Raw genomic sequence first — 27341 nt, 5'->3', positions numbered from 1 at the left:
CATCAAACGGATGGATTACATCTGTCATATTCCTGACTTAGTACAGGCATTTCCTTTTGTAGAAAATAATTGATTTAACATGTTTTTTTATAGCTAGCTAAACCTCTCACTTGTATGATAATCGAATGACATTCCATTATATAGATGTGTGAATAAAACCAACATACAATATATATATATGAGAATCGTCCTAGTCCAGATTACACGTACTCGTCCGTGGATTTATAACTCTTGCACAAACAATCAGAAACGACTAATTATATACTCACACTTAGGAATGGTTCACATTATTGGTTGAGGTAACTTTATCTGAGTATTTTGAAGACGACCTTGTTCTTGTTTGAATTGAGTGGAAACTTAAGAAAAAAAAGCTAGTAAATTGAACATCGAGACAACTTAATTATCTACCGTTACTGGTTTTCTTTGTCTTCTTCATAATGTTAAGAATAACATATTTATGATCTTATAGAATCTCACTTTTCATCAAATTAATGTTTTCTCAAACTTCCTGTGAAGTACCAGTTATTTTGAAAAGGAAAGGCAAGCATAGTATGAATAAAACGAAAATAAAAACAATTTTTCTACGGACATCCAAAACAAACTCATCAATATCACTTTTTTGTTCCAATTAGTCCATGATTTATTAAGTCTTTAGTTGCATGTGGTTGAGTTACTTTGAAAGCAGCAATTTTAGTTTGACGAATGATTTATGTCCTCTATTTTTTAATAGCAATAGTGCAATTGTAATTTAATGCTAAAATATTGTTGTTAATTTTTAACATGTGTTACATTATCGTTCGTACTTGAAAAGTTACGAAGCAAACCAATGGAAATAAATTGACTAAAGCTTCCTTCTTACTCATGCGTAATCATTACCAAACATATGTTACTATTTAGGTATATAAGCATAGCCTTATGACCAGCTTGATGTAGTGGATATTACAAGACATCTTTGTATAAGCTGCTTTTGGGAACATAGCTGAATGTAGGTGAAGCCAAGCATTTCATTGTTTTATTACTAATTGATTTACAAGTACTCAATTTGTGCTTGCTCGGTAAATTATGATTTGTTTGCAACATTTATTATGTTCATATCTGTAATTCTGGATACTTTGTTGTTCTTTTCTTTGATGATTTTCTGCTACTTTTGAGGGTCAAAGGTTTTGACATAATTTATAATGGTTATCTACTTCTTTCGTGCGTCAAAAGTTTTAACATCACAATGGGGTTTATTTCTAGATTTTTTCGAGCACTGTTTACACTTGCTTGTCGAATAATTTCGTTCTAATATGTCACCTTAAATCGTACATCAGATTTTAAATATTAAACTGCAGTGGCGGATCCGGGGAGGGGGGGTTCCGGGGGTTGGAACCCCTCCTTTTTTGGACGATCAATGCATTTGAATGGGAGCATATAGTTGTAACCCCGCTTTACTCTGGGTTGGGAACCCCCCTTTTTAAAATGGCTGGATCCGCCACTGAACTGGCTTCTCAAATGCACCAAGTCCGTATGTATATGTTGAAAGCATATACTTTATGGTAAATAATTTTGTTAAATTTTACTTGCGTCAACTGATATTTCCTAAAAAGCATGACACACTTCAAGTAAATTGTGGTTGTTCAGAACATCATTCAGCTGATGCACATTATACAACATGTCATTTCTGATTTGTCCGAACAGTATACAGTGTTACATTATCGTCATGATTTATACCAAACTTTTCTTAATCTATTTGTTGATAAATTGACTAATTAAAAAGAAACTATATCTCGTTATGATAGTTATCTATAATATTGAGGGAAAACTCTATTTGGATTTTTTTTTTCTTACAAAGTAACATTCGACAGAGGATCGACATGATAATTGGAACTAAGTGTTTTAACATGATAGTGGTCTTGACCCTCGGCTTTTCGAAAGTTGTTTATGCTCAAGGATGCACCGAACCCACAATGTTCATGTGCGATTGTAGTGAGCCAACACTGACTCTCTGTAGGAACAGAAACTTTACACAAATACCAAATCTTCCTGCAGATTCAATACAATTGTAAGTATATTGGTGTAAAGTATGTATTTCTATTTATTTACTTACAGTGATATTAGGTTTAAACCGCCTGATGTTCATTCTTCAACGTTTTTTGATCATTAATCATTATCATGCTTATCACAGATACGTTTATCTTAAACTTGATATCGTTTAAATAATAAAGTGTACATGTTGTGTAATTTGTAATTAATCTTATTAAAAGTCTTTTTGGAATTCAATCAAATTTTACAAAACATTTTCAACAAAAGGAGTGGAAGGGTATGAAAATATTTATTAATTTCAATTAGGAATATGACTGGTTAAAAGCAAACACATAGAGACCGTGTATATTCTTTTATTTGGTAGTAGGGTTCCATTATAGGTTTGTAGTCTGGGATTATTTCAATACACGGTTAGTAGTGGTGTTACGTCCCTTTATAAAAACAAAACGGTGTTGAGGACAAATCTGAAAGTTTTTAACAAACGAATAAACTGATGATGAAAAAATGAATTAATTCATAAAACACATTTAAAGCTAACAAGTTGTTTTTGTTGTGATATGTTTTTGTGTAGACGAATGGAAAATAGGTTCCTAATACTAACAGTATTGAAGACCTAATCATTTTATTAGGCCAATAGTATAAATACCACTTGTTAGACTGTCCCTCTGGTATTTTTCGCCCCTCTTTTAAAATAGTTGATAAGATAAATTTTGCTGAGTGTACTAGAGACCAAATACGATATATATGGGGTCAGTAAATTCGATTAGGAATTGTATCTAAAAATTGACTATTAGGGTTGGTTAAAAACAAAACTTTACGACAAAAGAGATTTTACGGACGCCATCACGAGTTAGTTGACCGTTGTGGAATATAGTGCGGTGACAGAAGTGTAAAAAGTCGTCTAGATCGCGAGTTTAATCTCCCCAAATAACACACGGCTAAAAATGGTCTTAACTTAAAGACAAATATGTCTTCTTTAGTTTTTGCACTGTCGTCAGAATTTCGTACGGTCAATTTTTTCTAAAAAGTCGTTTTAAAGACTGGTAGTATATTGGAGAGTTTCAACCCCCTTTTTCAAATGAAAAAAATGTGTATGTTTGCTTACATTAAATTGAAATATTTTTTCCTGGAGCTATTTTTATATGTCAATATTCTATTCAGTATTTTATTTTCTTCTAATCTATAAAATTTGCGAAGTTTAGACTATTTAAAATTGAGGTAACTTTAATTGCAAATTCAGACACAAACTTTTAGTTTCTTCTTCATAGAAGTAATAAAAATTATCCCATGATATTTTAAGCATATAGTATTTAATAAAACTAATAAGTGATAAAAATGTCGGAACCAAAATATGAAAAAAAACCTTAAGAAATTAATGGAAAAAGAATGGAGTAAAAATCTTCAATTTCAACACGGAACTCAATCACTTGCCTTCCGTCCCTTTTTGTGTATTAGTCAATAATTTGCTCTCAAATGATATATGAAATCACTACCTTTTTCGCTATTATATACACATATTTTCAATTAAAGTGCACTGATATATGCCACATACTTTGTTTGCATATGTTTATATTCTATGTTTTTGTTAAAAAAAACATCAAATAGACTTTGTCAGAAAAGTCTTAATATTGTAAAATCATAATAATTGACGGATAGTTTCAGTAAATGTTCCGTGATATTCCAAGTCCTGCAACTTGGTCCATTAAGTCCAAAGAAAAAGTCAAAGGTCGTTAAATTTTATGCAGTGCATAATATGCCCAAAAAAAAACTCGATTGAATTTTTGAGTCAATTTACCAGTTTAGGGGAGTCGATTTGTGTATCTGCATTGCATAAAAGATTGGATGAGGTGAACATCAAGATGTTTCATGCGATAGCTGTTAATTTGAAGAACTCCGTGCAGGCAGTTTATCATCGTTCATGCTACAAAACTTATTACACAATCAAATTTAGAATGGAAATGGGGAATGTGTCAAAGAGACAACAACTCGACCATAGAGCAGACAACAGCAGAAGGTCACCAACAGGTCTTCAATGCAACGAGGAATTATCGCACCCGGAGGCGTCCTTCAACTAGCCCCTAAACAAATATATACTAGTTCAGTGATAATGAACACCATACTAAACTCCAAATTGTACACAAGAAACTAAAAATTAAAATAATACAAGACTAACAAAGGCCAGAGGCTCCTGACTTGGGACAGGCGCAAAACTGCGGCGGGGTTAAACATGTTTGTGAGATCTCAACCCTCCCCCTATACCTCAAGCCAATGCAGAAAAGTAAACGCATAACAATACGCACATTAAAATTCAGTTCAAGAGAAACATATGTGTTCCCCCTTTTAGAGCGAGGAAGCGTCTAGTCTAATATTTAATGACGACATACAATTATATGACTGTTGTCCCTCAGTTTCGGGTATTTGTACACGTTCTAGAATGCAGTCGTTCAACCGGACGCTTGTATATTTTGTTGCAACAAAACATTTTAGAAAGATACTGCTTTTACTAATTTTATTTTGGCTATTGACAACGATTTAATGGTCATTCCTCATGACACCGTAAATTGATAAATATAGATCATTTCTTCCGGCTGATTCTAATTTAAAATATTCTACATGCAAAATGCAGTCTATACTCATTTATTTCTATAGAAATTCAGTTGTCAAACAACTTCAACAAGTTCAAGGCAAATATAACATAATATTTAGTAGCAAAATAACTATTTGAGATGCCATATCAGCTGCTAGTCAATTGAAAACTGACCTCAAAATCTCAATGTCAGCTGTAATAGAAACAAATAACGAACAGATATTTCATTCCGCTGCAAGTTTTCTTAGAAAAGACATCGAAACTATACAGAACACTACCCAACTTCGGATGAATTGTCTCTTCCTTCTTCAATTCAGTCAATGCCTTCGTATTATTGCAATTCATTCTATGGTTACTCAATGAAACTGCATACAGCCAAGATTATTCTCAGGAAATGGCACTAGAGAAATTGCGGAAATGCTAAGCAATTGTTGAGGCAATCGTTTTTGTTTTACTCCTTTTCATTTTACAAATGTACCATGAGTTTGGTTCAAAACACCTTGTTGAAACATTGAATGCCAAGGGAGTTTATGCTTCTTAAATTAAAGTGCGACGCTATCTCCATGAAATTGAGCGATTTCAAGATAGTGTGTACGTCTCGTATAATGTTTCCCCAGCATTGATTTGGTATAAAGCTTGTTGCACTGGTACACACGGTTCCAGCCCTGAAGTTAGGCCAGTGTTGGCGTGCCCTTAAAAAAGTTTAACCCCGCCACAATCTGTATGCGTCTGTTTCAAGTCACGAGACGGTAATGCAGTGTTTGTCGTTTGTTTCTATATACTATATTTGTTACTTTCTTATTTATTTTGTACATTGTTTTACATTATTCATTTCGGGAATTTGCAGTATGAATTTTACTAATTGTTGAAGCCCGTACGGGACCTATAAGTGTTTTATGTCTCATTTGGTCTCATTTGGAGAGTTGTCTCATTTGCAATCATATCTCATCTTTTTTATATGGAATACTTTTGAAGTTTGTGGTAATTTGCAAAGGAAAACGGGGGGATATAGTTACAAAGCCTATAATGTAATAGATATTAACCAGAGTTAAATACACAACAAAAGATAATACTATGGTAGCAGTAATAATTGTGAAATTCAACCAAAACTTGGCCACAATCATCATTGGGGTATCTAGTTTAAAAAATGTGTTCGGTGACCCGGCCAACCAACCAAGATGGACGCCCGAAGGGCCAAGTGAGCTTTTCCCATCACTTTGCTTCCGTCGTCGTCCGTCGTCGTTAACTTTTACAAAAATCTCCTCTGAAACTACTAGGCCAAATTAAACCAAAACTTGGCCACAATCATCATTGGGGTATCTAGTTTAAAAAATGTGTCCGGTGACCCGGCCAACCAACCAAGATGAACGCCCGAAGGGCCAAGTGAGCTTTTCCCATCACTTTGCGTCCGTCGTCGTCCGTCGTCGTTAACTTTTACAAAAATCTCCTCTGAAACTACTAGGCCAAATTAAACCAAAACTTGGCCACAATCATCATTTGGGTATCTAGTTTAAAAAATGTGTCCGGTGACCCGGCCAACCAACCGAGATGGCCGCCATGGCTAAAAATAGAACATAGGCGTTAAATGCAGTTTTTTGGCTTATAACTCAAAAACCAAAACATTTAGAGCAAATCTGAGTAAAATTGTTTATCAGGTCAAAATCTATCTGCCCTGAAATTTTCAGATGAATCGGACAACCCGTTGTTAGGTTGCTGCCCCTGAATTGGTAATTTTAAGGAAATTTTGCTGTTTTTGGTTTTTATCTTGAATATTATTATAGATAGAGATAAACTAAAAACAGCAATAATGTTCAGCAAAGTAAGATTTACAAATAAGTCAACATGACCGAAATGGTCAATTGACCCCCTAAGGAGTAATTGTCCATAGTCAATTTTTATACGCCCGTCGGGGCGTATTATGGTATACAAATTTGACGGGACGTATTATGGTATACAAATGTCCGGTGTCCGTCCGTCTGTCTGTCCGTCTGTCCGTCTGTCTGCCCGGCGTAAACATGTCGCACCGTAAGTTGAGAACGACTTATCCAAATTTCATGAAACTTAATATAGTTGTTTCTTATGATGGTCAAATGATCTGTATACTTTTTGGTGAAAATAAGATTAATACTTTTTGATTTACGGCACTTTGTAACTAAAACGGGGTGTTTTTTTTCACATGTCGCACCGTGTTCCAAAAACGATTCTTGATTATGGCTTAAAACTTTAAACACTTCTTAGTTATATCAATTCTTATATCTGTATACATTTTGGTGATGATTCAAAGCTTCATTTGTGAGTTATTGAGTATTTTTTTAAAAAGGGCGAGGGATTTTTTACATGTCGCGCCATATCTCAAAAACGATTTATGATTATTGATTAAAACTTTACACATGTCTTTGTTATATTAATCTAAAGATCTGTATACTTTTTGGTGATGATTCAAAATTTAGGGGGAGGGTTTTATTTTACATGTCGCGCCATATCTCAAAAACGATTTATGATTATTGCTTAAAACTTTACAAATGTCTTTGTTATACTAATCTAAAGATTTGTATACTTTTTGGTGATGATTCAAAATTTCATTTTTGAGTTATTGAGTATTTTGTAAAAAAGAGGGAGGGTTTTTTTTACATGTTGTGCAGAATCTCAAAAACAATTTATAATTATTGCTTAAAACTTTACACACTTCTTTGTTATATTAATCTTAATAAGATCTGTATACTTTTTGGTTTTGATTCAAAATTTTAGTGATATTTAGGTTTTTGTAAAAAGAAAACAGGGTGGGGGTTTCACATGTCCCGCTGTGTCTCAAAAAGAATATATGGTTATTGCTTAAAACTTTCTCAGAAACTATTTATGATTATTGCATAAAACATCCACACACGATGTCGGACGTATCATGCGCTCATGGCGCAGCTGTTTATTAAAAATTTTCATAAAATTTTTAAATTTTTATTAACATTTTCCACTTAAACTACTGGGCCAGGTTCATTATAGATAGAGATAATTGTAAGCAGCAAGACTACTTAGTAAGTAAGATGTACAAACACATCACCATCACCAAAACACAATTTTGTCATGAATCCATCTGTTTCCTTTGTTTAATATTCACATAGACCAAGGTGAGCGACACAGGCTCTTTAGAGCCTCTAGTTGAGTTCATACCACAGTTTGTGTTTTTTATATTGATTTATATCTTCTGTATGTATTAATAACATTTGGTAAACCGCTGCTTCCTCCTTATTTCTTATAATCACAAATAAATTACGATACAAGACACGAACAATCAAGTTTTTAAAGGATTTTTTCTACAAATACCAGTTCTATTATTTTCATTCGGTATTATATTGAATTGTTAACTACTAGTTTGCCATCATAACTACGGAACGTACGTTAACATGAACTACCGTATTGCACGTAGAAGCACAATACACTGACTATATGCACTTTTGAATAATCATATTATTATACTTTGTAGAATATTTTCCCAGAATAAAATTTCAAGTATAAAAGATGCTGATTTTTCTGGTCTTTTGAAGTTAAATATATTGTAAGTATTTTATTACACTCAAGGCAAACTACGGATATTCAAAGTGCTGACTTATTCGATCAACAAAATAGATTGAGCATTCCAAACAGTTAAAATTGTACGTCCAGGATAGGTTAATTGACTTTGAACAATTGTCAATCAAAATGTTACAAACAAAAATTAATTTGATTAAAAAAAGATCTGTTAACTTGTTCCTATAGTTTTATTTGGACGGGCGGATTTAGGCGGGGGCGTGGCGGGCGTGCGCCCCCCCTAAAATTTCCAAAGCATGGGTTGACTTCAACATATTTAAGTATCAGAAGAGAACATTCAATTTTTTTTAACATTCAAAGTATATAAAACAGTCAGTTTAACAGAATCAACTTGATTAATAATCAACTGACCTATTCTATAAATAATATATTATATTTTATAAAATTCTATAAATAATTTCAAAGGAAGTCGTGTAATTGATACATGGATAATTACTGTAGTTAACTGCTTGCTCACATTTGATGTGTCGGATATTATATAAAATGGTTAAAGGAATCCAAAAAAATCTAACGTTCTTTTTTAAATATTGCCCTGCGACAATTAAATGTGTGCAACGCGTGGATGCGTCAACATTATAACTCTGATCTTGTTTGAATATAAGGGCATAATATAAAACTGTCATATGGGAGGTATGGGAGGTAATAAAGTGCTTACGTAAAATGTTATCTTTTCCGACTCCAAACTCTGAGAGATTGGACAACGTTGCATATTTGACTGATTTTAGTCATTAACTTAGAAACGAGTACACATGGACCCCATTTTAGAATAACATTTAGCTTGATTATATACAAAGATTATTTGTACTAATTTTATGAACAAATTACCGATTTATTTATCTAAAATTAGATATACATACACTGAAAAAATCCTTTTTTTCCCTAAAGTTATAAAAATGAAATATTTTCAAAGAACTGTTACACATGTCAAAGAATCGGAAATTGTGAGGAAATGTCTGAAATTTTGACTCCAGTTATCTCTAAAGTAGCACATTATAAGTTATATGGTTTGGTACTGACCCCCTACGGATTCATAGAGGGTATGGATTTTTTTCACCCTCTATGGTTTGTAGGGGGTCAGTAGTTAACCGTATACCGAATTTATCGCACGATATACCTTTTCTGTTGCGTTTTGTTGACAACAAACAAAGAATCACAACAACATAAATAGATGACTTCACCATTAACGCACCATGAACCCCCTATGAAATTTACTAACCTCCTACGGTCTCATAGGGGGTCACCAGGTGACGGCGCTAAACCGATCACAACGTGATATTTTATCAGCGCTGCGGTGCGATAAGAAGGTATATTTTTTTATTGCATATTTAAATTGATTAGCTTAAAAATAGCATGTAAGCAAATATTCGTTCAAAATTAACCATGGGACAAACAAAACTATTGTATACCCTTAACATCATTGACATTTTGTACTTAGGGAAAATAGTTATCTTTAAGAATTTATAATTGTGACAGACATTTAATCAGTTTTCGTTTATAAGTACTGTTGCAAGTAGAAGGCAAAAGCACTGACTGCATACACTACTGATATCAAGATTTTTTTGCAGAGATTTAAACAACAACGAAATTACTAGGATAGAAAATGGTGCGTTTTCTGATATTCATACATTAGGTACACTGTAAGTATTTTACCACAATATACAAATATGGATACAAAGATAATCCAAATGCTTACTTTTTTCTTTCGACAAAATAGATTAAAAAGAGAAATTTATCATACCAAATAATAGAAATTGTACTTCTACATGTTCTATGATATAGGCTTTTTTTGTAGATTGAAATGGTATTAAAAATATTACAAACAAATAGCAATCTGATCAAAGGCAAATATTTCACCTTGCTCCTTTAGATTTATTTGTCCTCGTGTAATTTTTGAAAATCCCAAATTAGAGGCGATATTCGGATAAATTTTTATACAAATTTACATCAGCCAATCATTTTAGATAACACGCTGATATATTAATTATGCATACCACTCAGCATACACAGTTTTGATTGAAATACAAAGAATGAATAAAACCGTAGCTACAAAAATGTGCATGAATATAAAAAAGAAGATGTGGTATGATTGTCAATGAGACAACTCTTCAAAAGAGACCCAATGACACAGAAATAACAACTATAGGTCACTGTACGGCCTTCAACAATGAACAAAGTCCATACAACTTAGTCATCTGTTAAAGTCCACGAAATGACAAATGTAAAACAATTCAAACGAGAAAAGTTGCAGCCTAATTTATGTACAAATTAATGAAGGCAAAACAAATGTGTAGCACAGCAACAAACGACAACCACTGAATTACAGGATCCTGACTTGTGACAGGCACATACAGAATGTGGTGAGGTTAAACATGTAAAAGAGGGACGAAAGATACCAAAGGGACAGTCAAACTCATAAATCTAAAACAAACTGACAACGCCATGGCTAAAAAAAAAGACAAACAAACAACAGCACACACGAAACAACATAGAAAACTAAAGAATAAACAACACGAACCCCACCAAAAAACTAGGGGTGATCTCAGGTGCTCCGGAAGGGTAAGCAGATCCTGCTCCACATGCGGCACCCGTCGTGTTGCTTATGTGATAACAAATCCAGTAAATAGTCTAATTCGGTAGGTCACGTGTAACAGTACAACATAAGAAAAAAACTATGAAAATCAGTTGAAAAAGACATCAGATGGATATTAATAGAAATACATCTAACCAAAAAAAGTGGACGTGTACGGGTATTTGTACATCTTAACAACAATTAGATACTAAGTACAGATCTGAGAGTTCAAAACCAATAACAACTATTAAAAAGATCATTCATCGAAGACTTAAGTTTACAATCAGGTCGGTGTATAAAATCGAAAAAAAACTTAAGGAAATTACATAGTTAGTAGTTTTAAAAGATTCGTCGCCGATGCCATAACTGTGACTGCTTCATCTGCGATTGTATTCCCAGTCAGGTAGAAAGCTTGTTTGCCGCCATTAAATCATTTATCTGGTCAAAATACATTAATACTATTCTCAGTATGTTCTTTCCGTCAAAATCAATTTTACGCATCCAATTTCTCCCTCCTCTGTGCATAGATAGACCTTGCCATATATAGCTAAACTTAAAAGAGTTTTTTTTTTTTTATTTTAAATACTTTTACATTTCGTTTTCGATTTGACCTACCTAATCTTCTGATCCGGGGTTCGTATTAAGGCGCTATTTTGAAATGTACATCTACTGCAGAAAAAATGTATCGTTTTTGTTATTATAAGACTCAATTACACAAAACGCGGGTCTTGTGTACTTAATATAAAGCTTGTAATGCTTTAAGAGTTTTATATTCATTGGTTTGAGACAACTGACGATAGATATTTTGTACTAAAGGGATAACATATTAATTAAATCGCCATGAAGCAGGCATAAATTGTTGTTTTTTTTCTGGAAGCTTCAAGCATATACACTCAGGAGCGAACAATGAAAATCCAATTCGTTCTCTATCGCCAGGGTCGCAATTTAATTTTATAGAATTTATTAAATCAAACAAGTCAAAGTTTATTCGTTAATCTTTTCTATTATAGAAACAAATCTGAATTAATTTAATCAACAGAAAATAACTAAATTGAAATAAAAATATCAACACGGTACCGATTATATATCACATGTTGTGCATTTCGAATATTAAATTCTCTTCAATGATGATCGTAGCTAAAACATTTGAAAAATCAACACCTAAAAGCTTGATACTAATGGTTGAAGAACTAATGAAACCAACAACCTAAACAGATGTAAAACGAGAAGTAAAATCTGTACAAGGAAGCACAACTTTGCATGAATGTGATATATTTCTTAATTCTTATTGAATTCGAAAATTTCATATCAGCCAATAACAGTTAGGACATGAAACATGAATGAAAAAAATATTGTTATTTGATGAATGGTCTCAATTGAGATAAGTTAATCTTATATTTTACATTTATTAGCTTGCTTTTTCAGAAAACTCCAGCATAACAAAATTTCTAGTATAGAACCCGATTCTTTCACTGGTCTTCCGAATTTGACAGGATTGTAAGTATTACATGACAACATGCCAACAATACATAGTACAACTACATTTATTGATACATACATAATTCAATTATACGTTAAAAGTTAAATAACAAAAATACCGAACGCAGAGGAAAATTCTAAACGAAAAGTCCTTTATCAAATGGCAAAATCAACAGCTCAATCACAACAGACGAATGAAAAACAACTGTGACATTCATGACTTGGTACAGGCATTTCTTTATGAAGAAAACCGTGGATAGGTAGCAGGCACTAATGAATGTATGGCATATTTCATGTTAGATAAATTAAAAGATTCATTTGATTCTCTTCTTTACAAAAATTCTATTTCATCGCTTGACTTTTAAAAGTTGCCGAAAACTATAACAATGATTGCTATACATCCAATGAGGGGCATAAAAAGATGTACAATATTTACCAAATAACTATTCTGTCATTTCTACGGATAAACAATTTTAAAGGTTAATCAGTCACTTATATAAAAAGACAATTATCAATCAAACGAAGGAAACGAAAACCAGAATATCTGTGCAACAAATTTATATACTGCAATGTTTCTACTGAAATACTGATTTTTCTTATATCGTTCATTATAAGCATCATATATTGTGATGATAAACTTTAGGAGGTTCGCTACTCTATTTCATAATAACAAAGGTTTTAAACAACTGTTATAAAAAGAAGAAAAAAATGAAGGGTCTGTAATATCAGCCATTAAAAATTTAGCGGGAAATTGTTCTTTCTAGATTTTTTCATGCATTTAACATTGGCACCTTTTTATTTCAAAAACAATGAAAACATTGCAAAGATTTGCAAATATGGCTTTTTAAAACTATATGTAATATATTTATAAAAAGAAAAGGAGGGGTTAGTGGGCACATATTTTAGTGGCACTATATGGATAAAACCAGAGGATACCGAATTTCTGGCAAAATTTCAAAAACAAGAGAAGCGAACATCCTTAAAAGACAGTTTTATCTAAAATAGTCAGCTTATTACTAGTTTTTGAAAACCGCATCTGATCAAAAGGAACTTGTATACAATATGTTTTTCGTTGTTTTTTCTGCATTTTTAATATTGACAATATTTGCATTTTAGGGATTTGTCCTTCAACAACTTGACCACGGTTAAAGCGAATATGTTTGACAGAGTAGCCCGTTTATTGTTATTGTGAGTATAAACCGCTATTTGCATTATTTAAGATAGAATCATATTCAAAACAGTGTGGCTGTGGCCATTGATTGACGACCTAAATTATCCCATTGACTGGGACAGATAAGTTGAACGTGTGTCTGTAACGACCACTGCTCACTATTTACTTATTGTAGAATTTACACTATGGGGTAACCAAAGGTTCTTAACGCCTTCAATAATAAAATGATTCGAAAAATTAATCAGGAATAATCTTTATGTTTTGATTTATATTATTGTTTTATTAGTTTTTCGAATAACTTCATTTAGGTGTTGAGAACCTTTGGTGACCCCACAGTTTAAGTGTCTTTATAACATGTACATAGTGAGCAGTGGTCGTTACAGACAAACGTTCACATAATCTGTCCCAGTCAATGGGATAATTTAGGTCGTCAATCAATGGCCACAGCCACACTGTTTTGAATATGATTCTAATACGTACAACTCAAGATACAATTTTGCCTCATTGGATAAAAAAAAGTACCGGCATACTAGTCAGTCTTTAGTGGAACTGTTTTATTTTTTGAAAGTCCACTTGCCTGTCAAATTTTTTCTGATATTTGTTTAAATAAGTTTTTATCTAAAATCGATTTTAGTAATTTTCTATCCAACCCTATGTGATAAAGTATCGATTTTACTGTCCTTTTGCTTTTAATTCTGTAAAACAATGATTTGCTTTGTTTTACACGTTGTATTTTATAACGATTTCAATGAATAGCTGCAAGTTACTAAAGAGAGTATATGTAAAGTTGAAGACCGAAAACATATTTTTTTTTAAAATTACGTTTAAATAACACGTTTTTTTGTAGACTTTTAAACAACAACCCATTATCATGCTGTACCATGGGTGACTTCTTTGAATGGAAATCTAATCAGACACATCTTAAAGTTTTTCGTGGCACTTGTCATGATTTTAACACAACTACTGATATCCTAAGCTTTGATTTATCAAATTGTCCAGGTTAGTATTCAGTTTTTTATTGAAAGCGTAAACCAATTTATAGGTAACTTATCTTGGGAACTCATTATACAAATATTATGAAAATACCTCATGAAACCTAAGCTGCTGCATTGTTTTCTCCTCAAAGTTGTCATAGCATTTTTTGACTTTCAGATACTTTGGTCTCCAGCATCACTGAATAATCATTACGTGTTGAAATTGCCAGATGGTCAGTGAAGTTATCTACTTACTGTGTTAGCTATCCAACATTAAAAAGCAATCACCCTTGAAACGCTAACGATTTTGACAAATTTTGACTTCTTTGTAGGTCAAGTTTGCTATTTAGATTGTCTACCTTTTGGCTTAAGTTTTTAAGAAAAAAAGGCAAAAACTTAAAATATTGGTAAAAATTGTCGTTGTCAAAATTGATCTTTTCTCATCACTTGGTGTCCGCCGTCCGTCGTCGTAATTAACTTTATATCAAATTAAGTATTTTAATATTCTTTTTGAGAATCTATGAACAGAAATTTACCAAACTTTACAGAAAAGGGTCATCTTCGTCCAATTTTAATTGATCATTTATGAAAGATGTCAAAATTTACATTATTTATTTTAAGGTTATTGTTTTTTTAGTGGGTTATCTCATTATGTTTATAGTTCAGTATTTGATTGATTGATTGTTGGTTGCTTCACGTCACATTAGCACAAACAGGCTAGAGCCAATTCGAATATTTTTACAACTTAAAGTTCAGTAATTGAAGTGAAATTAAAAATTAGATAAAATGGAATAGACAAATTTAGTAGTAGTATTTTTATAATTTATATTTACCATTTGACCATTTTGTCAAAATACACGTTTAAGTAAAACATATCATAAAATATTATTCACTTCATTTGTGTTGCTGAGATATAAGAGTTTTTACATCTTTTTCCATCGGAAAAACAATAGACGCAAGTTTGCATAGAAACTCTAAAGGATATGATTGGGAATTGTTGATAAATTTGCTTATTTGAGTTTCTGTCTATCTATGATAGTTGTTTTCTCCCAGAAATTAAACAAATATGAAAAAATCAAAATACTGAAGTACTGAATATCGGATGACTGCAATTTCTTGTGGATGATCACAAGCACTTGCCTAAAAAAATCATATATCTATAACAGAAAGTTGGGGTGAGATACATAGATATATTTTTTCTGAGACAAGTTCCTGTATGGATGATAAATAGCTGACAGAAAATTCAACCTCATTGTAATAATTATTATATTGAAGTTATATAGGGATTCGTTATCAGTATACTCTGGTTTGTTGTTATATATTATATTATACAATTATTGTCAATCCGAGTAAGATTTATTCATCGAGGGCTTAAGACGGAGGGGAATAATCCTTACTCATGTTGACAATTTTTGAGATTCAACGACTCAATGGACCTTAACTGTTCTAGTATCCCGAACAAACAATTGAAAGTAAAATATTTTATCAGATTGTCTGAACACTTACGTTATAAACTAGTTTGTGCCTATATTGTTCGTATGTACAACAAAGGTAGACGCTTACTGTAAAATTTAGATGGCCCTGTAATTCACCAGAGATATATGCAAAGAACTTGAAGGGGTAGAAAAGCGTTGATATTTATGATCAAATCTCTTTTGAAAATAAACAAAAGCATCATTTAATTCTCTAACCACTTCAGTAGATAAAAAGCTTCTTGATAATAGGATATTTTCTGGAAAATTTGGTTTGTGACGTTCTGTTGACGACCCAAATTATATGGAATGCTTGTTGTGGTAAATTCAGCCAATTTCAGCTGTTTCAAATCATACATTGAACCACTGCTGCTATGTTGTATATATATTGGAAGAACAGGTCAGCCCAGCAAGAACTCTTTGAATATACCAGCTGGTTTATAAGTTAGTATACAAAACGCGCGTTACGTCAACGTCTAAGTAAAACCATCATTTTCAAAAAGTTTGACCAAAGCTATGTTTGACTGTTGATAGAATAACTTAATTTTATGAAGTATTTAAATATCTTTTGCAATTCTTAACCGTATTAAAGATATTTTAAATCACCATTTACTGATGTTTTTTTTTCCAAATAGTTACAAACAATATATGTTTTACTGTATTACAGTACAAACAGCATATGTGGTACTGTATTATTTCGGTAAAACAAACTTTGTGATACCAACAAATAACACTTGGCATCATGTGACACATATTTTCTTTGTCATTTTATAGAGATTAAGATTATATATTGGATCAATGATTCAAACAATGAAATTATGTCTGAAACTTGATGATATTTAAGTCCAGACATAATAGCAGTGTAAAAGGAACTTTAATCGAAAAGCATGCACAACATTGCTCTCGTCTATTAAACCTTTGAAACTTTTTTCCCAATTGTGAACTTTCCATTTCTTTGTAGCAACATTCCAGCAGCGCCTGCATCCGGAGTATATATCTCCCAATTGATACGATATTCCCGGGCATGCATTTTCTATCGCGATTTCCTTGATAGAGGGTTGCTGCTCACAAGAAAACTATTAACCCAATAGATCCAAATGGTGTAGTTGAAATCATCCCGTCGTAAATTGCACAGACGCCATCTAGGCGCGGATCCAGAAGGGGGGGGGGGGGTTCCGGGGGTTGGAACCCCCCTTTTTTTGGACGATCAATGCATTTGAATGGGGATATGTAATTGGAACCCCCCTTTGTCCTGGGTTAGGAACCCACCCCCTTTTTTAAAATGGCTGGATCCGCCCCTGCCATCACGAGTTGGTTGACCGTTATGGAATACGGAGTGTCTATTCGTCTGGCTAGCCAGTTTAAAATCTCTATTCGTCCGGCCATCAATAAAAGTGTCATGTGACGCGGAAAGTGTCCCGGATGAGGTGTCGAATAACACACGCGCGTATGCAATGGACGTTTTGAGAATTGGAGATCGTGATTTATATTTAGAGGTACCATAAAGAAAACCTGAGAGAATGTGACTGCTTTAAACAAATGTATATATGAGTGATTCCAGAACAATAGCGTGTACATGTTAACTGTGAGGAATAAGCATGAAATCAAAGTGAAATTGATGATTTAACCCCAGTTCCCTTATCATGCTTATGGAGACAAAACGCATTCGGAAAAAATACTATATCAAACTTGCTTGAAAGCATTATTTTCAAGTTGTACTACAACGAAGATATACGAACATACTGATATGCCTTGACTGGGATTAAGACACCAGGGTTGAGGTACCCCCTTTTTTCTAATACAATCTTATCGAAAGCACAATCCTACTTTTGGGGACAGGTTACACATGCCTGTCATTTTCTCTAATTTCCTATGAATTAAAAATCGCCGAACAATTTAAATGAAGAATCGTGCATAATCATATGGGGACCTAGCTTACTTTAACCAAACTTAACAGAAACAATAAATTCAGAATCTTTTGGAATCATAGATAAAGCCAATAATGATTGGCCCCACTATTTACCTTACATGCAATTCATAGGCAGAAATACAAAAGAGAGAATCATTTCCCCCTACCCAAATTCCTTTAGAATATTAGAATAAAAAAAATCTGAATCAAATGTATAGTTTTTTTTTTTTTTTTTTTTTTTTATTAGAATGAGTTCTTTTTCATAAAACGATGTTAGACAATATAATTATTCTAAAACAACTCGTGTTTTATTTAAAACCTTCAAAACACGATGCTATATCTTCATCATTATATTTTTGGCCGGACAAATAGCGAAAAACCATAAAAATGCTATTTGTCCAGCTTGCCGGATGAATAGACATTTTTGGCTAGCCGGACGAATAACCACTGCCTATGGAATAATCGTTTCACAGATGATATCGGATATGTTCCTTATGTCGTCACTACAATCCCTTTCCATTTTCCCGAATGTGACCTACCGAATTAGACTATTTATCGGGTTTGTAATAACCTGAGCCACATGACGGGTACCACATGTAGAGTAGGATCTGCTTACTCTTCGGGAGCACCTTAGATAACCCCCAGTTTTTGACTGGGTTCGTGATGCTTAGTTTTTAGCTCTCTATGTTGTGTCTTTCGTACTTTTATTTGTCTGTTTGTCTTTTTCTTTTTTAGCAATGGTGTGTCAGTTTATTTTCGATCTATGTCCCTCTGGTATCTTTCGCCCCTCTTTTTTTTTATCAGTGTTATCGATACGACTCCGACGTAAAATACAAATTTCAAATACTTGTTTATTCTATGTGAACTTCAGAACGAATACTTAGTAAGTTGAAGTTTGATATAAATCATAATTTGAGATGAGGAATCTGAAAATTGCTTAATGATTTAAGAAATCGGATGCCAATAAACTTCTAAAATTCGAAATGGCGATCTTACTTTTTAATGGGTTGCTAAACTGCAGAATTTACCCCGTCAGGATATCTGATGATGTCAAATTAAAATCGTGATTATACGATATCAATGATCTAAAGAAGCAAGTTTCTGGACTAAAATACCAAACAAATCAAAAAGTAAAATCACAAAAATACTCCGAGGAAAATTCAAAACGGAAAGTCAATAATCAAATGGCAAAATCAAAAGCTCAAACACATCAAACGTTTTGATTTACGTTTCTGGATTGTAGTCTGTTTGCACCAATTCTACATTGAAAATAGTCAGCACACTGGTCAATATGAAGACATAAGAACATTACAGGGTTACAGAATTTGTTTTATGAATGACATACAAGTACACAAATGTATATGAGTAAAGGAAATATCTGAACATTGATTTTGGTGCTATTTATTATCATTGGACGACAGTCGTGCTACGACCAATTCGTGTACTTGGCGAGGAGTAATATGTTTTGTGCTGTCTGGGTGAACTTGGTTAATGTGAGTTTGTTTGTGTCATTCTATGAAAAAAGACACATTATTAATGACTTTTAAGTGTTTGGCTAACTATACTGACTAGCACTGATCATGAGGAAATTTACACGAAATGGATGTTGCTGTTAACTACAGGTTTTTACTCCAGAAAAGTATAAAACAAATGCGTACAAAATATCAATTATCTTTTACTTGTTATCATTATTCAATGTTTGTTTTACTCTGATACGTTTTTATTGCTCTGATGTAAATGTTGACTGCAGGTGTTTAGCAGTTTAGTATTCCGTTAGTTTAGATCAAAGTTTTGAAGAAAAAAATTGATGTCATTTGCCAAATATGTATATAAACTTTTAAAAAAACTAATTCAACAAATATATTTCCATTCAAGTTAATGGTCAGTGGGGTTCCTGGTCAACTGGACCATGTTCTGTCACATGTGGTCAGGGTATTAGATATAGAAATAGACGTTGTGACAGCCCACCAGCTTCTAACAATGGACAATATTGTATTGGATCCAGCACGGACTCTTTAAGCTGTACCTTAGCAGGATGTCGAAGTACATTAGTATATATGATAAGAAAGTTATTCATGATTTACGAGACATAAAAATCGATTAACATATTTTGGCTCTAAATATTTGTTATTTTCCCTGTATATAAACCATTAGCTGCTTTTGTAGCTTGCTTGAACATTTTAGTGTTTTGAATGTTCATGACAAAGACAGCAAAATAAATAAGTCCAGGTACATTAATATATGATAACAGTGGTATCGTTTGGCTTAAATTACTGGAGAATACAGGCTTTTTTCCCTGGAGAAAAATCCCAATTTGGAAAAAAATGCCTTTAAATTATTTCAAAAAAGACAATTTTTTTCCCAACCAGTGCAGTCTTGGTAGTAATTGTGCATAAATACAAACTGAAAAACACTCATTTAAATATTTTTCATGCTTAAAATGACTATATGTGCAGATTTGATGGTCTATTTATGTATATTCACTGACAACAAGGGGTCTTATTTCAAATAAGCGTTTACTTTTTAAAGGGGGTCTGCAAGTTGAAGTTCCTGTCAAATTCATAGTAATATAGATTTCCCAATTTGATAAAAATGACGCATATTTTTCCAATAAAAAAGGGTAGAGGTAGTTTTGAAAAAAGCCAACAACATCACTAGATAAGAAACACTTTTCATGATTTATGATAAACATCAGCTAACTTATGTTTGGCTCAAAAAAGTTGTTATATCCATGTATATGAGAGAACGTTGTTTAATATACAATGACATGGTTAAAAATAACCTAATGTAATTTTACTGCAGGTGTCTAGTAATTTGTTGCCATTCGACGAAATAAATTAGTTCGTTTCTTTAGAACTCTTAATTCTATTTGCCATCTTTTCCATTTTAAAATATTAAAGAATAAATTAATTGGTTTAACTTTTTTATGTAAAAAAAACAGCTTCCTAGTAGAAATTAAATGATATTTCACAGTGATAAAGTTATTTTTAAGAGCAAACAGTTGTTTATCCAATATTACTCAGGACAAGGCAATTTTCTAGTTATTTTTTTTTTGGGAGGGGGGGGGGAAGAAAACTCCAATTACTTCTTTGATATCTTTAAACAGGTTCCGTTAAATTAGTTGCATGAATTTTAGACTTATTAAATTCATCAATTCAACAAATATTTAGGTTATTTAGCTTTTGATAGATAGGCTTTTGAGAGATTGGAGAAACACGATAGATTAATGTAATATTTTTAAATTTTGGATTTTGAATAATGAATTATGAATTTTGAATGATCCTTCTCTTCTTTCGTAAATGTTTATTATTGTATTTACAGAATCATGTAAGAAATCAAGAAAGAAAGCAGGTAAATTATAATTCAGTTTTATATGATTTATTTTTTGACGCACGCGCATCTAACCGTTTCTTATCCGTTAAAGAAGCGCTATATCTTTATGCTAAGATTACGATTTTATAAGAAAACTTGTTTATCCCTTTTTTTTACATCCACCAATTGATTCGTCATTTCATTGTCCACAATAAGTTTAAATTTGAATGACTAAGGTATTTTTCAGAAATGTGTATTCATATTACAATAAAACATTGCTCAAATGTTCAGTATAAAGTGAAATATTTTAAATCACCGCTCTTTTGGAATTTTTCGCTGACCGTTGTTAGTGTTTATTACCATCATTTGAATTCTCAATCGATTTATGAAATTTGATAATTGTTGTCTTATTTTAGTAAATAACTAAACATGCATGTACTAGATTAGTGATATACATTTGGATGATTTATATGTTTAGTAATATAAAGATAAAAATAACACCTATTTTATTACAGATATTATTTTTATAAAGTATGTGAACGTGTTGGTTTTCATTAAACCGACACAATATTAAAAAAAGTAATTTTATAATGGGAGTTAACATGCTTAAGTTTTTCCTTCGCCATTCTCTTGTTATTCTTGCAAACCCTGTTTAATAATATTTAAATCAAATATGGAAAATAACCATATTCAAAGTGACATGAAGTGACTTACAACACATATGAAAGTAATGTTTCTAATTATCTTATTTTATAGTGTAAATTCAAAGATTAAGAAAGCAAGACAATGGAAAAGGATTACCAGTATATACAACTGAATAAAAGAAGCACTGATACACTGAACAACTAATGTGTACTACAAGTTTGTCATATAACTGAGGGAAGATGCAAGACAATGAAATTATTATTTCTTAAATAAACTAAGAGGGATTTAATTTATTATCTAATTAGGTTTCGTTTCTTGTTGCAAATTATTTGTTGTGGTTCATCTTTCCTTTCTTCATTTTATCTTTTTTTTTAGTGTAGGTCCACCTCATACTGATTTATTAATTGGCATACCTTACACTTCAGCTCGAAATATGATTTAAATCTAAAGGTCTCGTGACTTCTCATGAGATGTCACTTAGGATATAGTTACAGATCGATAATTGACTATATCAATCCTGAACCAATCTGTACGCTAATATATTTTGGAAATATACCTGTACTATTCTATGTGGTGTTTATTTGTTAATAAATATGGAGTTTATATATTATTGTATCATTTATTTCATATATGGTCCAACATATCTTTGGCTTTAATTGGTAAACATGCGAAAGGGTTTATACTGAATCGAACTCAAATGCATACGATTTCTATAGTGTTACTTAAATTTTTCGAGCACCATGTCGGTATTTCCTACGGAAGCCCTGGAGTGCCATGCAAAAAAAAAAATTCAACTTGTGCGCACAAGTTACCAACTTGCGCGCGCAAATTACTAACTTGCGCGCACAAGTTACTATCTTGTGCGCACAAGTTACACAACTTGTGCGCACGAGTTATAAACTTGTGCGCACGAGTTGTACAACTTGTGCGCACAAGTTGCACGTATTCTTATAGACATGCGCTGTTTTGCTAGAGAGACTATTTATGGAACGCCGTAGCTGCCGAATACAAACGTTTATATACATGAATGCACATACTTTTCAATGTCTGCACATGTTTTTTCTATGTATACACATACTTTGCATATATATGAACATAGTTTACTTTATATGCACTTATTTTTTATATATATATGCACATACTTTTCCTACATATGCACATCGTTTACCTTATATGCACATACTTTTCTATATATCTATTTGAACATAGTTAACCTCATATGCATATACTTTTTTTCTATATATGCACAGACTTATTCTACATAGGAATGTACAAATGTAGTTCTGCATGTGAATACTTTACTCAGTATATATGGACATAGTTTTTCAACGTGAGAATTACAATTCATATTATGCTTTTCTGTTGTTTTTTCAAACTGAACTAAGCCTAAGGGTTCCAGTATCATAAAAAGAATGTGAATTAAGAATTTCTTAATGATGTATGTTGTTCAATTAAGCAACTTTTGAAATCATTTTCATATGAATGCAATACTATTTTGGCATGTATGATGGTATGGCGCTGTTGTCTTCATCTATAGTCACTTGTTTTAATGCCATAACTTTGTATTTTGTATGAGTCGTTTGTATTACATTTTAACACAAGGATTATTATCACTAATGGCGTGTTGAATTCAGTGGTTTTTGTCCCAACAATTCAGTGATAACGGGTCACAAGTTATATTAATGCATTTTAGCTACCGCTTTACAAGCAGAGCCAAATACAATGAACGATCCAACTATGTATTGGCTTCCGAAGCTACACAAAACACCTTACAAATATAGATTTGTTTCGTCTTCAAGCCATTGTTAAACAACTAAATTGTCTATTCTTCTTACCAGCACACTTGGTACAATTAAAAACCTGATAATAAATTATTCAAATAAGGCTTTCGAAAATAGTGGAATTAATTACTTTTGGAGTGTCAAGAACTCGTTGGAAGTAGTTGATAAATTGCATGCTTATATTGGTGATTTTGAATCTGTTCAAAGTTTTGATTTTTCTACCCTGTATACCACATTGCCTCACATTCTCATTAAGAAAAAATTCACACACCTAATTAAATGGGCATTTAAAAAGTCAGAATGTGAATATATATGTTCAAACTCTATTAGGTCAGTTTTTAGTAGCAATAAACAAAAAAACTATGTCAATTGGACATGCTTTGATACTATATATGCCCTTAAATTTTTACTAGATAACATTTTTGTTCGCTTTGGGGATTCCGTATATCGTCAGGATATCGGAATTCCAATGGGGACTTACTGTGCACCACTTATTGCGGACCTGTTTTTGTATTGCTATGAGTTACAATGTATGACAAAAATAAGCAAAAACCCATCGAAACAACATCTGATACATAAATTTAATAACACTTTTAGATTTTTGGATGATATTTTGGCTCTCAATAATGACGACTTCAGTATGTATATTAAAGAAGTTTATCCTGTTGAACTTACTTTAAATAAAGCTAATACTAACAATGACCACTGCCCTTTCCTCGATCTTGATATCTATATCAGACAACGGAAAGCTAAATACTACAATTTATGATAAAAGAGATGATTTTTCATTTCCTATCGTTAATTATCCATTTTTAGATGGTGACGCTCCATTGTCACCATCTTACGGTGTTTATATATCTCAACTTGTACGATTCGCTCGTGTATGTAACAATGTTTTAGATTTTAACGAGAGAAATTTATGTATTACTGAAAAATTATTACACCAGGGTTTTCGATATCACAAATTAGTCAAAACATTAACTAAATTTTATCATCCGAATCGGTATAAGGACATCATTCGTAAATATAGCTCAACATGCAGACTTCTTATACGTTTAGGTATTTCACATCCAATTTTTTATGGAAATATTCTTTATAAAGCACAAAGGTGTCAATATTCACCTCAGAAACTAACAAAACTTTTGAATAGACTTATTAAGAAGGGATATAGCTACGATACTGTTGTCAGGTCATTAAAGATTGCATATTTTGGCATTAATATTGATTCACTTATAGGGTCTTTGCGTCGGAACTAAACACATTTATTCAAAAACAAGTTGTTGGCATGACACGGGTTATGTTCTTCTCATATATGTCATGATGGTATGAGACTAAACCCCTAACGGGAAGGATTGTGCCTGATGTTCATATGATGAAATCATAATCTTTCTGTCAGTTTTATTGAAGCCTGGAGCTGGCATGTCAGTTAACTGCTAGTAGTCTGTTGTTATTTATGTATTATTGTCATTATGTTTATTTTCTTTGGTTACATCTTCTGACATCAGACACGGACTTCTCTTGAACTGAATTTTAATGTGCGTATTGTTATGCGTTTACTTTTCTACATTGGCTAGAGGTATAGGGGGAGGGTTGAGATCTCACAAACATGTTTAACCCCGCCGCATTTTTGCGCCTGTCCCAAGTCAGGAGCCTCTGGCCTTTGTTAGTCTTGTATTATTTTAATTTTAGTTTCTTGTGTACAATTTGGAAATTAGTATGGCGTTCTTTATCACTGAACTAGAATATATTTGTTTAGTGGCCAGCTGAAGAACGGAATTTCTCGCTACATTGAAGACCTGTTGGTGACCTTCTGCTGTAGTTTTTTTCTACGATCGGGTTGTTGTCTCTTTGACACATTCCCCATTTCCATTCTCAATTTTATTTAGTTTGGTTTCCGCACTCTGTCGTTAATTTGCCTTATCAAAAATTATTGAAATTCACACACAATGTTAATAATCACACAAAGTTAGGCCGAGTTAGAATTTTGGGTAGTACTTTTTTGGACAATTATGCCCCTTTATAACTTGGAAAATTGAAAATTGTAAGCGGGGGCATTCGTGATTTCAAACTTTTTTTTTAAACAGGTTTTATGTTTTATTAGTAAAAACATTAGTAAGAGCCGAATGCACTTTGTCGGTGTGGGAATAATCTATAAACAGTGAATGTAAAATTTCATAGAGTGAGACAAAGGTATTACTGTCCAGCGATGGCGAAACCTATTTCTATAGAGCTTTGTATTCGGTATTAAGATAGAATACCTGGATGCTTCATACTTTGTTTGTAATAGCCTTATGTTTCGAAATTTCCGTCTGTCATATGTTGTATGTAATAATGCAGTAGGTCAAATATATATATATATATATACAACTCGTCTAAACATCAACCCAACAATGGTAGATCTGTAAATTTGGGTTTTCCCTCGCCGGGATTCGAACCTATGCTACTGTGATATCGTGACACCAAATCGCCTGCACTGCAGCCGTCCCGCTAGACCACACGACCACCTGGGCTCTACAATAATAGAGCTTTCGCTGGCCATGTGTTACCTTTCCACGTCAGTTTTAATCTAGCGGCGTACTACAGTACATGATATATAAAGCATGAAGATGTTATTGTTACAGATCAGCTAAATTATCTATAGTAAAGGATCCTACAAATTAATGTAAGATACAGTCACAGAAAATAATTATATTATATATATATAAAACGTCTGAATAGTAGTCAAAGATTTTCCCACGAGGGACCTGTATATATATAACTTCCTTGAAATATTAAAAAAAATAAACTGAAATGGTTATGTAACGACTTTTTGTAATTTTGACAATGCAAATGTTGAAACCAAAATAAAAATATGACTTGCAAATGCCAATAAATTTTCAAAGTCAATAGACAATTACTAAGGGGACAGGGCCAAATATTATCTATGGAAATGAGATGTTCTAATACTTATACAACTGCATTAAACATATCATTGAACCACCACTTGTGGTTCAACATAAACTAGACCTAATCACAAACTAATACATTGCGAAGCCAACGCCGACGCCGTAAAAATAAAATGTATAGTAAACGTATTGAAAAGCTTTTAAAAAGGTGTGAATATCAAATATGATATGACGTGCTGCAGTTCTAAATTATGATTTGTCTGATTTACTCTGCATTTCTTGTTTTGCGTCTACATTTTTAGCATTTGGGGATTAAGGTGAGAGTGCAAAAACAAACAAAATAGAAATCATAGCCAGAAATTAGTAATGGTTTTGCTAATTAATATTCATAATATGTAAATGAGAATTGTACCACGTGATAGTACTTTGAACTGGACTGGCTTGATAGGCTTGATATCATTAAAATCTGTAAAACACGGATATTATAAGTTGCTCGTCACAGAGTCCTTATTTACAATCACTTTGATATTTCCGTAAAGTTGTCAGGCGGTCAAAATCAAAACAATGAACGCGAATTTAGTGAATTTTTCGTGCTTTCGTGAGTTTATTCTTCTTGAAATAGTGACATTTTAATTTTACGTGGGAACCTAGAGTTCAACGACTACACATACAAGGTTTGGACTTGCTTATTCTTTGGAAATTCAAGTTTCATATTTCACCCCGGCAACCTGTTTTTGTAATGACATTGTAAGCCAATTTTCAACACGAAGTTTGCAAATTTGACGTTTCAGCCATTTTAGCCTGTATTTTACACTGCAATGTTAAAAGCCTCTCGCTTCGATTTTTAAAATAGCTCAGGAACCTGTATTTTTGCAACAACAGTCATTATTATTCGTTTAAATGGTGTATATTGTTGTGTATATTCATTTTCTGCCCCGGCAACCTGTCTA

General features: G+C 32.6%; 1 protein-coding gene across 1 annotated transcript; it reads left to right on the top strand.

Moving 5' to 3' along the window:
- The first annotated feature begins 1846 nt into the window (after window positions 1-1846).
- On the top strand, window positions 1847-22318 carry LOC139520452 (vasorin-like). Its single transcript, XM_071313061.1, has 9 exons — window positions 1847-2044; window positions 8091-8162; window positions 9760-9831; window positions 12189-12260; window positions 13359-13430; window positions 14261-14412; window positions 19644-19811; window positions 21090-21119; window positions 21837-22318. The coding sequence occupies exons 1-9, from the start codon at window positions 1857-1859 to the stop codon at window positions 21839-21841; spliced, it is 831 nt and encodes a 276-aa protein (XP_071169162.1). The 5' UTR covers window positions 1847-1856; the 3' UTR covers window positions 21842-22318.
- Window positions 22319-27341: the final 5023 nt, after the last annotated feature.

The sequence above is a fragment of the Mytilus edulis genome, chromosome 4 (genome assembly GCF_963676685.1).
Source record: "Mytilus edulis chromosome 4, xbMytEdul2.2, whole genome shotgun sequence".
NCBI lineage: Eukaryota > Metazoa > Mollusca > Bivalvia > Mytilida > Mytilidae > Mytilus > Mytilus edulis.
The sequence above is the reverse complement of the archived record's forward strand: the minus strand, read 5'-3'. Positions and strand labels throughout refer to the sequence as shown.

Bases quoted from the DNA above. Each gene is read 5' to 3' on its own strand.
- LOC139520452 (XM_071313061.1), top strand. From the start codon at position 1,857: ATGATAATTGGAACTAAGTGTTTTAACATGATAGTGGTCTTGACCCTC. The intron at 13,431-14,260 runs GTGAGTATAAAC...GTTTTTTTGTAG, and splicing joins GTAGCCCGTTTATTGTTATT to ACTTTTAAACAACAACCCAT. The intron at 14,413-19,643 runs GTTAGTATTCAG...TTTCCATTCAAG, and splicing joins TGATTTATCAAATTGTCCAG to TTAATGGTCAGTGGGGTTCC.